The sequence below is a fragment of the Phaethon lepturus genome, unplaced genomic scaffold (genome assembly GCF_000687285.1).
Source record: "Phaethon lepturus isolate BGI_N335 unplaced genomic scaffold, ASM68728v1 scaffold1275, whole genome shotgun sequence".
NCBI lineage: Eukaryota > Metazoa > Chordata > Aves > Phaethontiformes > Phaethontidae > Phaethon > Phaethon lepturus.
Window position 1 is genome coordinate 69,351 of NW_010539645.1, and position 13,327 is coordinate 82,677.

General features: G+C 39.7%; 1 protein-coding gene across 1 annotated transcript in view; it reads right to left on the reverse strand.

The window, feature by feature from the left end:
* Window positions 1-13,327, reverse strand: part of LOC104620836 (mineralocorticoid receptor) — a gene marked incomplete at its 5' end in the record, with an annotated part of 92,954 nt that overhangs the window by 27,148 nt on the left and 52,479 nt on the right. The window contains 2 exons of the mRNA XM_010287160.1: window positions 7,474-7,618; window positions 8,039-8,377. Of these exons, the coding sequence (XP_010285462.1) occupies window positions 7,474-7,618; window positions 8,039-8,377 (484 nt within the window). The remainder of the gene's footprint in view (window positions 1-7,473; window positions 7,619-8,038; window positions 8,378-13,327) is intronic.

A 13,327-nucleotide genomic window follows, 5' to 3' on the forward strand; every position in this document is an offset into this window, starting at 1 on the left:
AAAGTTGTTGAATCTATTGCTTTGCCCAACCATTAACCTGTTTACAATGAAAAAGCAAAATAAGACTTGGAAAATCTAGCTGAAGCATATTACATTTATTATGTATAGGTACAATAGTAGTTCTTTAAAATTTCCTTCTGTGTCTGCACTGCTTTGGGGCGGGTATGTAGCAAAATCCTTTCATATACTTCTCTGGATGGGAACTGAACTGCACTTTATGAAAAAGTAAATAACAGTAACAACACATATAAAAAATTTAATGACAAAGATAACCACTTCTCACTGCATTGACAGTTTAGATTGCATGAATGCAGTACTCCTTTTCAAAATAATATATGCAAGCAAAAATCATACAGGGAGAAGTATCAAGGAGTGCTTGCTGACCTTTTAACAAGATCAGTGATCACACACACCATTTATTAGCAAAGAATGAACATTGACAACTCTTATCAACAATCACTGCAGCAATACTAATTAAAAATGAGGGAACTGGAGACCGCCAGATGAAAGAGATTATAAAAATGTACCTAAATTTAGACACTACAGGATTAACAGATTGCAAAAGAAACCAAAAGGGTTAACAGCCATCATCCTGCAAAATGTAAACAGGGAAATACAACCTTTTAAACAACAAAGTTACTTATTGGCTTTATCACCACTCACAGATGATCTAAGTAATCATCCCCCTCCCCACCTGAGGTTAAAGGGTTAAAAAAAAATATCTGTTCATAAATATTCAGCTTATTGTATTACATTTAGCTTCCTGCTGTTACTATAGAAATCAGAATACCAGAAAGATTTACAGGCTTCAGCACCAAAAGGGCACAGAGCGGCAGCTGCATCCTTGTACTGCCTTACGCAACACCAAATCCTAATGGTCCCAGCTTCCACAAGTATATTATGAGAGGATATTGGCAACATAATGAAAAGACAATGAACATGCTATTTACTAATAAAATACACATAATTAATAAATGCAGATTTTAAATAAAATCTTAGCTATTCAGCCGAGCTACATCTTAATTCTTAATTTAATTTTACTACTTTCCTCAATGTTACAAAATCCTCTGCTCATTCATATCCCATGACAACATTAGCACAGAAACTTCACAGAAATCCCCATGTACTGAAGCTGTTTTGCCACTTCTCACTACCTCATCTGCTGTACATCAGCTTTCTCATTTGAAAAAATTATTCTCTGTTTTTCCTCTATTGCTCATATAAACCTCTGTCTGCTTTTAAATGTTAGAACTTCACACTTGGGGCAATTGCCAAAGGTCTTGCATGAAAGGCCCTTGCAACACTACATTTTTATTTTACCAGAAGTTAAGTCTTGCACTTTAAAGGAAGGATTTATATTAATTTGTAGTAACGTTTGTTAGTTTGTTAAACTACATTACATACATAGTATCATTGGGTTATTTAAAAATACCTGGAGTAGATGATTGACTTGTATATGAAAAAGCCATCCATACTGCGCTACAAACTAGAAAAGTGGCCAGTAGTGTCACAAATGCGCAAAATTGCGATAACAAAAGGACAGCCATTTCTTAGTTCAAAATCCATAGCCTGAAGCTCTGCCTTATCAGTCAAAAGTATCAACCAATACCTCAACTGGTATCTTCTGCTCTTAATGTTTTGTACATAATATTCAATAAACTGCAGCCTCTAACTGAAACCTTTTTACTGTAAGGACTGAGCTGCATATGATGTAATACAATAATTTCCAAGATGGAAAGAAGAGATCACTGATCCAAATGCTTGTGAAAACTGGCCCTAGTTTTTAGACTCTGTTTTGCAAGTTCACCTTCATAATTTTGGGTACCTTGTGCAATGCCTAGTGCTGTTTTTATCAGGCAAACCCTCAAGTCCTTGATTAGGGTAAAAATCTCTGTAAAAATCCAGTGACAGTTAGAAGGAAGTACACCAACCAGGAAATTCAGAACCTGCACACTTATGCACCTATGATTTATTCTTTATGCTGCATATGACAAAATAAGAAAAATCAAAGGAGCAAGAAAACACAGCATATTAGTCACTCGGTGCATTTGCAAAATACTGTTGAAATATTGATGCTGCACTTAATGTACTAAAGTATCTCAACATAGCGTTTCAGCATTACTGAACTCTTTCAGCATCCCACATCATTGCTATTTCACAGCAGATAAGGCTGGAATGGTAAATCAGATTATTTGGATAAGTTTCCTAAAAATAGCAAACGATTTTGGAATTTGAGTCTCTTTTTCAAAAGTCCCCAAGGATTTAGAAGTCTACAAAGAGATGGTGTAAAACCTAAAATCAAAGGAAAAATCGAGGCCTGCAGGGGAACTCCAGTGTCGGGCTGGCCCTCTGGTTTCTTTACGCCTACAGAAACCAGAGTGTGCCAACGAGGACGCATGGCTTGATGTGTAATACTCGCCAGAAATGCCATCAGCTGGGTTTTTGCCCCACCGAGAGATGAAAAGCCACGGTCCCCCTTCCTTAGGGGAAGAAGTGAATAAGCAGGGCAGCTTGCCACGAGGGACACAGTTTCTGGCCTCCAGCTGGGAGGAGGATATGTGCTGGGAGCTCAGGCCGTGGCCCTGAAGGCAGCCCACGTCCCACCACTCCTGCTGGTTTCCCACGTCGGGGAAGCAAGGAATCCCCGCCACGCCATGTCTTGGCTCTTGCTGGGTTTCTCTTGGCAGTGCTGCACTCGTAAATGCTTTTTATTCCTTCCTGAGCCTCTGAAAGGTTGCCAGCCGATGCCCTGACTTAATGTATGGGTGGAAGCAGATACCTGGGAAGTTGCCACCACTAGCTGTCGGGACAGCAACAGCCCAAGCCCATCAGAAACATGAGCAAGAAGCAGCATCTCTTGTCTTCCTCTGGGATTTAGCCACCTGACTTCTGCACTGCAAACACAGAAATTCTACTATTGAAAGATTCAAATCATCCATTTCTTCCAGGACCTAAACTGTCACACCGTCTCTTTTCAAAAGGTTGGGGACTTTTCCTTCAAAAGGACACAGCCAGAGAAAGTCATTTCAGCTGTTAGTTCAATGATTAATTCATTCAGTAAGGTAGAGACCAAGGGAATTTGAAATTAACTTCCCTACCTTCCAGGACCACATCTTAAAAATCATACTTTAGGCTGTTCCCTATAGCAAACAGTTCATTTTGCATAGCTTCATACAGAATACCTGAAAATAAACTACTGTTAAAAAGCATAGCTTTTTTGCTTTGTTCTTGCACCCATCCCAAGCAGCATCACTCAGTTTCCTGCTTTCAACTGTGTATAATTTTACCAATTTAATGCTCTGGACTTAAACTGTCCATGCATATGCCTGCCTCAGGTTGAATTAGATTAGAAAATTTCAGCTAAGGTCTTTGGTTAAGTCTTACAAGAATTAAATAAACAACGGCCATTTTTTTTCTGTGGGATTTCTGCAACTGCAACAGTAGGAATCTGAAATGTCTCAGAGCTTAGGTCTTGAATCAGGGATAGTCTTTTGCCATGTATTAAGAAAATCTTCCTCATTAATATCTGTTCTCCCAAATCCCTAGATCCATTCAAGGTAAGGCATCCTTGCCGGCAACAAAAGAAGAAAAAAATCCAACAGTCTCTCACTACATAATCCGGTATCATCCCTACAACTCATCCAACCCGATCAATACAAAAAGGAAGGAATCACATGGGGAAAATATTACGGGATAACGTAGCTTAAAGATTTGGTTATGGAAACAGTCTTCAAAGCATCTACCCACAGGGCTCAAACTATGATTTCACAGACCACCTTAGTTTTGGAATTTTGCAACTTCTTGGATTTGAGCTTGCAGCCTTAGGAACATTATTGCAACATCTTTTGAGTGTTACTACATATGCAACGGTCAGCCTTTAAGAGTGTTCACCTGCAACAGAAATTATGTGGTGTCACATATATGATGGTCTTTTAAAGATTTACTGGGGATTAAAGTGAAAGCTATATATATATAATATCAGTTTTGATTACAACTACTATGCTACAAAAGAAATAGATTAAACCCCCCACACACACTATAACTTATGCCCTGCCCTAAAATACACAGGTCTATTCTTTGCCCCTTTTCAGGCTGTTTTTAGACATTTCTAGAACAGGCTGAGCAGCCATTTCCTTATCCCTCAGTTCACATCTTCTCATTTACTTAAGCCCAATTAAAGCAGTGGAAAATAGCATGATCCATGAAGGCAAGCAGTACACTTAATTAGATATGTAACATGATTAAATGAAGGTGGACAAATATTTCCAGCCTTCTGTAAGCCTAACAGGAAATCAAACCACGTATTAGTAGGCAGGCATTTTGCACTTTATTTATACAATCAAAAGTACATTTAACAGCTAATAACAACAGAGATCCTCATTTGTTATTCGCCATGTTTACAGGCCTTCAGAATAAGGAGAAAACAAGATCATATATCATGGCCTTCCAGAAACAGTAAGACTTCCTTTTATTCACTAGTAAACGGAAAATTCATTTAACGTAAAACAAAGCAACATAATTCTGCTAATGCCAACCTCTACTTTCACTCTTTTTTAACTGTTCATTGAAGAAAATGCTGAACCCTCCGGGGCACTGAGTGCACGCTACTGGCCAAAGACCTTCCTAATTACTTCTTGCATAGAGCCGGGAAATGACCTCTCCAGACACAATATGAAGAAATACCAAGAAAATGTTGGCCAGGTGATAACAGAAACATAACTCTCTCAAGCCATCAGAAGGAGAAGTCATTCTACAGCATCCCTCTTTCATTCTGCATCAACTACTACATGGCCTAAAATGCCAAGGGCAGTAACACACTCATAAAAGTTGCACCAAGTGAACCTTGGGGAGGTCTGATAAACCTCGTGGCACAGAAATGAAGGTGCATGTTTATAGCTACCCACCACATTTCCAAGTTCACGGTACTCAAAAAGTAAAGGTAAGACCAGCCTTCAGCAATTCCAGAGCAAAGCTTCAAAGCAGTGTATTTTCACAAACAGGAATATGTATTATGTTTTGGGCTTATCTGAATGCCTTCCATACTGGCCGACTTGTACAATTCCAGTAAGTCACCTCTGACCTTATGTCAAAATTGGGAAAAGCATTGCATCTCGAACTTGGAATCACAAAATAATTTAGCTTGGGAGGGACCTCTGGAGGTCTCAAGCCCAACCCCATAGCCCTCACAGCAGGGCTAAGGTCAAAGTTTGCGCAGGCTGCTTGGGGCTTTGCCCAGCCAAGGCTTGGACATCTTCAAATACAGAGAATCCAGGGTCTCTCTGGGCACCTGCTCTGCTATTTCACCATCTCATTACAAAATTTCTTCTCCTGCTGCCCAGGAGGCACTTTGTCATCCTACACTTGCAATCACAGCCTATCAACGTTCTGCTGGGCACTTCCATGAAGAGCCTGACTCCGTTTTCTACAATTGCTTCTCAAGAAGCTGATGGCTGCAATTAAATCCCCACTGTCTTCTCCTGGCTGCACAAGCCCAGCTCCCTTGCTGTCCCAGCCTGTCCCCAACCACCTTGGCCAACTTCCACAGGGCTCTCTGCAGTTTCTCAACAACCTTCCCGTGTCAGGGAGCCCAAAACTCAGACTTCAAATGCAGTCTCACAACTACCACTCTGAGCGGCAAGGTGAGAAACTTGGAACAAATGTCTCCCACGATTCCCATTGAGCATGAAACATGAACAAAGAAAAAACCTCTTGTTGCAGAGACGTGTCCATTACCGTTATGGAGTAAGCACTGAGCTCCTACCCTTTTACCTCCAAGGAAATGTCTCGCCCTGATTAGCTATTTCAAAAGTTCCTGTCCCACATCTCACAGCTCAACACAGCTCTTGGTAATTTATTTTTCTTCTCTTTAGAAACACCCGCCTTCTGCAACCTTTGGTAGCTCTACAATGACTACATTATTAAATAAGGAGAAGACCAGACCACTATCTTACATACATATCTTGTTTTGCATGTTTTTATTTTGCAGTCCATGACATTGCACTCCTTTTCGTGACTGGATCCCAACCTCAACCTCAGTATAACTCTGCAAGCACCCACCTTCAAGGCTTGCAGCACAAAACTCACAATTGATCTCAACTTCTGGAAGCTGTTTTAGCTGCAGTATCAAGAATGCTAGCAATGTACATACACATACATATTTTCAAGTGGGATTGATTTCCCTGTCTGATAAGTTTTGATCCCCCGACTGACTTTCTTTAGATGAGGGAAAGCTGCTTCTGCGTTTGAACTTTTAGTCTACATTTCCCCATAAGAACTAATCTCTTCGACGTTCACATTTTCACTTAGCTTTAGCTATAGATACTTCTTCTGTAATGATTCTCTAATGTCCAAGTCACAGTGGAGGTGCTTTCAAGGATGAAAATGGCTGACACCACATTTTCAACCACATGCAGTGAATCACCAGTTCCTCCTCTTAAAAAAAAAACAAAACAAACTAAACACAGCCCAAACTAAATGATCCTCCTTTGATGTTGCTTACTGCTTTGGGACCAATCTCATATGCAATAATTATTCAGGAACTCCTAAATCAAAGACAGACTATTAGGATGAACAGTGACAAAGCATCTTCTCCAAGAAAAAAATTTCAGAACACTTCAGGAGATTAAGTGGTAAGTTGTATTTTTTTATTCTTTTTCCTGTGTGGTTTTTTGTTTTGTTTGTTTTTGTTTTTTCTTCAAGAGCACCCATATCCTAATAATTATGTCTCATTTTTACCTCTAGAAAAAAAAAACAACCACCTTCTGGAACAAGCATATGACGTGACCCCAGTTTGCCTGTGTATTCACTTAAATTTTGACTTTACTGTCTTGGAATAAACACTAGGCGAATGGAACAGAAATTAAATTATACTCATCAAAAGCAAAGCACTAAAACATGAACTTAAAATATGAAGGAACACACATACTCAGAAGGAATGGTCCCTTGGTTGAGCCTTCTTTTTGTCTGAATGCATCATAAAGGAAGTTATGTTTCATTACTGAAAAAACATTTTGGCTGCTTTCATAGTTGCAAAGAAGGGTAATTAAGACTGTCAAGAAAACACATTGAACAGCTGCATATTGTTAACAAAAGCACCATTATATGACTGCTCTGAAAAAAACTGGCAATTTAAACATTCACATTTCCTAGAAGTTAGATATTTTTCCAAGCTCCAGTAGATACCAAAAAATGTTTTTTTCCTATAAATCTAGGTCATATATCAGTCATATTTCAAGCCAGCAGGATGGTCCTAGTTTGAGAACACATCCACATACATAAGAAGTTGATGCCAGTATGAAAACTTCACCAATTGAAAACTGAGTCACTGAAGAAAAAAAAATAAAAAATTATTAAGCCACTTTTTAAGATGGAATTAGCTGAAATTTTCTTAGTCTGCAGGTATGCCTGAAGCCCAAATAAAGACAGAGTAATCCTTCCAGCCTGCACTGAAAAGGGCCATTAAGAAATACTTACTCATCAAAGATCAGGTCTGGAGCAAAATAGAGGAACTGGCTGTTGGTATGTTTGTACGATCTCCAACTCAAGGCAAACGATGACAGACACATCCATGAATACTGAATTAAAGTAATTTGGTCCTCGAGAGGCAAGTTTCTGAATCCTAGAGATCAAACCAGAAAATACCCATGAACTACACTGCGCTCTACAAGGGTTGGCCAAACCAGCACTGAATACATTGCTCATGATTATTCTAGTATTAATGAATAAAAGCAACACTCCCACAAAGTATACTTCTGAAAAAACAAAACCATAATTTTTCATTCCAGTGACAAAACATGTTTTTTTATTAAGAGGCTATTATTCAAAATGAAAGCTTTTTAAATATCAATCACAGACATATGAAACAAACATTACATACATCAAAAAAACCAGCAATCTTCTCTCAGATGTTCATCACACACCCCCTTGTGAGGGTTTTCAACACAGCCCATAGATTAAAGATGCAATTTGTCAATCAAATAGTTCATTAAGATAAAAGAAACAGTGAAGTGAAATTTCACCAAATGCCTCATGGTCCTACCTGGAAGTATCTTTGCCCACTTCACCACCTGAATCATCTGCTTGCCGGCCAAGCGGTTTAAGGTGGAAAGCAGGTACTCTGCTGTGTCTGGCTTTGAACTGTCATATCCTGCATACACGATCTCCGGTTCAATGCTTTCAAGGATCTTAACAGGAGAGGGAGTAAGTGCTGGTGAGATAGCAGACATGTGGGGGACAAGTGCTGTGTTTACAGAAGGCTCCGTCACGGGCGCAATGTACGTCGTCCCTTCCTCGGGGCTCTGAGGTGGTGGCTGCTGCCGCTGCTGTGGCTGCTCCTCATGCATCCCTTTCAATTTCCCCAACTTTTTGGACTTCCGGGCTGTGAAGATGAGCAGCACAAGAACCAAGTCAGCACAAAAAGCCAGTGTAACCCTGGCTTTATAGAAAATGGAAGCGTAAGTATCATCTCAAAGTTCAAGCGAAACAGGTGCAAGACCTTAAGAAATACCTCACTACCTGGAGCATCGTTAGAATGGAAAAAGGACCAAAAGACATACATAAGCTCGTTTTCATTGCTTTACTGGATGTTTTTATAAGTGACAGAATGTCCAGTATCTGCCTCCATACAGACATGCATAAAAACATCCTAGTTACTGAAATATTTAATCAGCACCAACTACAGAAGTTTACTTGTTTTGTAGCTTAAATGAATCACTTATCACTTACAAGTCTGCAATTCATGTTCTCCGTTGCATTTGGTCATCAAAAGAAATCTCCCTGGCAATGCCTAAAATTAGCAGGCCCAGAGACCTCCTAAGCTTTTGAGTCGTAGTGCCCACCCTGGCTGCACCTCAACTCGAAACGCAGTCAGTGCATTTTGAACAGCTTAAGCTAGTCACATCCCTTTGCTTTTGCTGCTATAGTGCCCACCCTGGCTGCACCTCAACTTGAAACGCAGTCAGTGCATTTTGAACAGCCTAAGCTAGTCACATCCCTTTGCTTTTGCTGCTTTGATACTTCTGTAAGAGCTTCACCCCCTTCTCTTTAGTAGTTCTGAAATAACGCTAAAAATATTTACCCAGTTAAAGAAAACACACTGAGCTTTATGTAACACCTTTCACACTGCTATCAACATTTCTCTAATGATTTGCCTTCCCTTTTTTTTCCTTTAATGCTACCCCTCCCAACTTATCTTTACTAAGTATTCTTAGAAGACAGCAATGCTAGTGTGCTTCCACTCTTTGCAGAGATGCCAGTCATTCTCTGTGGGTTGCCTTCCCAACTTTGCCATGTGAAGCACAGACACATAAGCTGGCAGAAAGCCCTGCTCTCACCCGAGCAAAATGATCTTGTATTGTGAGGAAAGAATGGGGAATAAAAAGCAAGACAATTAAGTTAAAAACCCACACACACAAAAAGTCCCAAACCAAAAGCCCATTAGCCCCCTTTTTGCGATAGGAAAACGTAACTAAAGTAATCTTTAAAATCAATAAATAACGAACTAAATGTAAATGTTCTCAGCTCTTTTCAGAGTAACTTCTCTCAAATAGTCTTCCTTATCTATCTGTACACAGCTAAAACCCTCGTCTGGACTTTTATCTTCCTGTCTCTTGATTATTGCAACATCCCTTTTACTGGCATTAGTAAACACAAGTCTATCTCACTCCTATTTAGAATACTACTGCGAACACCCTTCTCAGTCCAATGCCCTCTGCCAAATTTATCTCCTCGAGTTTTTTTACCCATCATCAATTCCCCTCCCTAGCTTTTCTTAAATATAGCGCCTTTCCTGCAGTTTCAGGATCCTTTCTGGCCAATCTCCATCTCACCCCTCCTCTCTTCTCTGTTATTGAAACGTTCACTTCCACTCCAGCTCAGCATGCCATGCCACTGCCTCCTGGGAAGTTTTCAAAGCTTGCTCTATGTACTTCTTCCTACTCCTCTTATTAGAATGCATAAAACTCCCCACAAAGATCCACAGAACTACCTCATTACTCTTCTACAAACTCCTCAAAACCCACGTTTTAAGAAAACCCTCCTCAACAGTGGAGCTGCTGTTGCTCCGAGACCATTGCTGGCGACAGCAGCCATTAGTGTTTTACTGTTTCCTTAAAATTGGGGCTGCCTGCCCAGAGCCAGCAGCTGTGACTGAGCTCGTAGAGCCTGCGAGGCAGGATACAGACGCCCAGGGTCCAGGACAATGCACACCCAAGTGCAACAATAGCCTGTTGTTTTCAACACTTCCTTGCTGGGAGAGTACCTTGAACTCTGAGGAGGTTGGCTCATCCCAAGATCCAAAAGAAAAGCTTGTTTGTTAGGGTAAACATGGGATACTGCTATAGATAACAGTGATGTTACCACTCGTACACAAGATCTTGAAGGTGCCCAAAGAGCCACTCCTTGACTATCATCTTCAAAACAGGAATACAATTCATTACCACTGTAGCATGTATTGCACTGAGCAGTTAAGTGCAAAATCTGAACATCAGTTTGGTGTTGTTTCCATCACACAACAAAAGAAGGATCTTCCTGGCTGATTTCAGCATCAGTGTCGCTCAAGAGATCTACACAGAACTTTGGAGATCTTTGTGTAACTTTCCTCACTTTTCCTTTAGAGAGCTGGACACCATTTCATTAATTCACTGACAGCATGTACATCTGCTTTCAACAATTTCTTAATTTCTCTATGCCTGCAAACAGTCAGACCAAGTGAGGTGGGTTTAATTTTTTAATAAAAGGATTAAATATGCAAATAAAAATGTGCCGGTCCTAATAAAATTTAGTTTAAAATTCTGTTGTCCAACTATCTACGTATACTTAACAAAAACTTCCTAATCACCTGAAGCATTAGCACAGATTACAAAGGGAAACACAGGAATTGCTGTCATTTCATATTATAAGAAAGAGGTGAGACAAGTATCCGTCAGGAAAGGTTTCACTGCAGCTGATTCTGTCTCAAGAGATGGGACAGATGAGAAGACCCTTATGAAAGTCCCTTCCAATCCTATTTCTTACTTTTCTATTACAAAACTCTTTAAAAAGCTCAAATAATGAAGCACAACTGAAGATTTTTCATCCTCCAGTGCATCAAGGTACACGGATGCTGACATCCATTCTTCAAGATGAAATTTCCGTTCCTAGTACCCAAAAAGCCATTTTACAAAGCAACAAATGATCAGACATTTTGTTAAACAAGCTTTTTCCTCACTGCAAAATAAAATAGAGGGAGTTACAGGCAAAGCAGACAACTCTGATAAATTAAATTCTGAGAAGTAAGTGGAAATGCTGTTGTTCCCCATTTGATGGGGTCGCACCTATGTGACGATGTCCTGGTGAAATCGCTCGGAGCATTAAATATAGTTTGCATTTACCTTGGAAAGGCAAAGCTGAACTTCCACATTTTTCAACAAAATAAATCCCAAAAGCAAAGCAAGGATGGACAAGCTCAGCAGAATACCTGATGATGAGTTAACAGGGCTACTGGCTACTGAAAAGAGAGTTTAAAAATAAGCCTGAAGGAGTGGATAGAGATTAGTGTTTGCTGTTATTATTCATTATGTTTTATCAGGCACTAGGGTTTTTTTCTGTTACCAAAACAGGACTAAAAATAAAGAACTTTACATATCTTTCATGTTTGCAGAGACAAAAAAAAAAGCATTCTCACCATAACTACACCGGAATAAGAAATTTATTGGTTTACCAACTCCATCAAGAATCTAGCAACCCAGATAACTGATTATGTATTAAGACACACTTTTGTATGTTCTATTCTCTAAGAGGTTTTCATTAAAGGAAAAAAAGAAATAACATTCTTCCATGTATAATACTGGCATAAAAATGTGTTTTAGTTTCATTTTCTTCATTATAATGCCTTTAAAATGAAGCTGAGAAAAACATTACTGCTTGACAGTCATGTTTACAGTGAAGAAAACTGTATTTTTCATTTGGTTTCATGCCAGTGCTATAGCTCAACTGGTTTGGTAACTCCCACAGAAACCAGCAACTAAAGATTAAATACAAACTCTGAGCAGTGCGTACTCACAGTCAGTCTTTTGAAGCTGTTTTTCACGTTTGCTCTTTAACTGCAATACCAACTATAAAACCAGCAAAGCCACCTCTGAATTGGTGGGTAAAAGCCAAGCTCATCAGGATTGTGGTGTGGAAACGTTCAAGAAGTCACAGGCTCTCCACACAGACCAGGGAATGGGGCACACACAGGACATTTCACATGGCAATGCTCAAGCCTGAAGCCTATTTGGGGTTAGGACAAGACTTTCATCCAAATGACTGCACAGCCAGTGACTGCATGTTATCTCTAACTGCAGGATGTCTTGCAGCTCCTGTTCAGCGTTATTGCAGCCAGCATATCATTTTATGGTCCCTGTATTTTTAAATCATCTGAGATACTATTGTTTGTTTTTCTTCAACTATTACTGTGAAAGACACACTGCAGATATACCTGAGGTTAACATCTCAAATATCTGAAACTACTTTTGTTGAATAAGTATTTTAGAAGATCTTGTACGTTGCAATAAGTAATGAAAAATAACATGAAGCATCTGAAAAGTCACATAAAATTGAAAAGGGATGTAGAACAGACCTCCTTTGTAGCTCTAACAATAAATTACATTATAACAGAGGAATAAATAAGCTAAAAGTCTGACTGCAAATAGCAGTCCCTGTTCTTCTGGAAGCAAAGTTTTACCTGGATTTAATATGAGCAGGCCCGTGTCCAACATGTTCAAAGAAAAGCCTACAAATTCTGCAAAACCGCATGTTGTTCCACATGCTTGGAAGACCTCAACGAGAGCAGCCCGCATCACCAGCTTGCTTGTTTGTCACCCGCAATGTCAGTCCCACCTACCTAGAAAGGGACAATGGTATTGCTGCAGAGGCACTGAGGAAGGCTGAGATGCCATATTAAAAGCAATTTAACAGTCTTGAGCTCTGTCAAGACTGTAAGGCAAATTAGTATCTTTCCCCTCTTACTACAGCCTCAGCCTTGTGATCTAGCAAAGAGACGTGACTTAATAATTTGAAAACAGCTATTGGCAGGAGACTGGGGTGGATTTAGACCTGGACAACTGGTTCCTTAGTATTGACCCTTCATCTGTAAGACTCCTGTTGCAAAGCCGAAACAGGGAGGTGCAATTTCAGGATTGGGAGTTTTCGTGCCATCTGTAAAACACTGAATAGGCTTCTGGTCATCTGCAACAGTGAATGCTACTCTAGGTCAAATAACAGTACATTAACTGAATGTGACCATATTGTAAATTGTTTTCTGAATACAAATTAATGTGAACATCAGCTACAAACCTATGGCATTCCT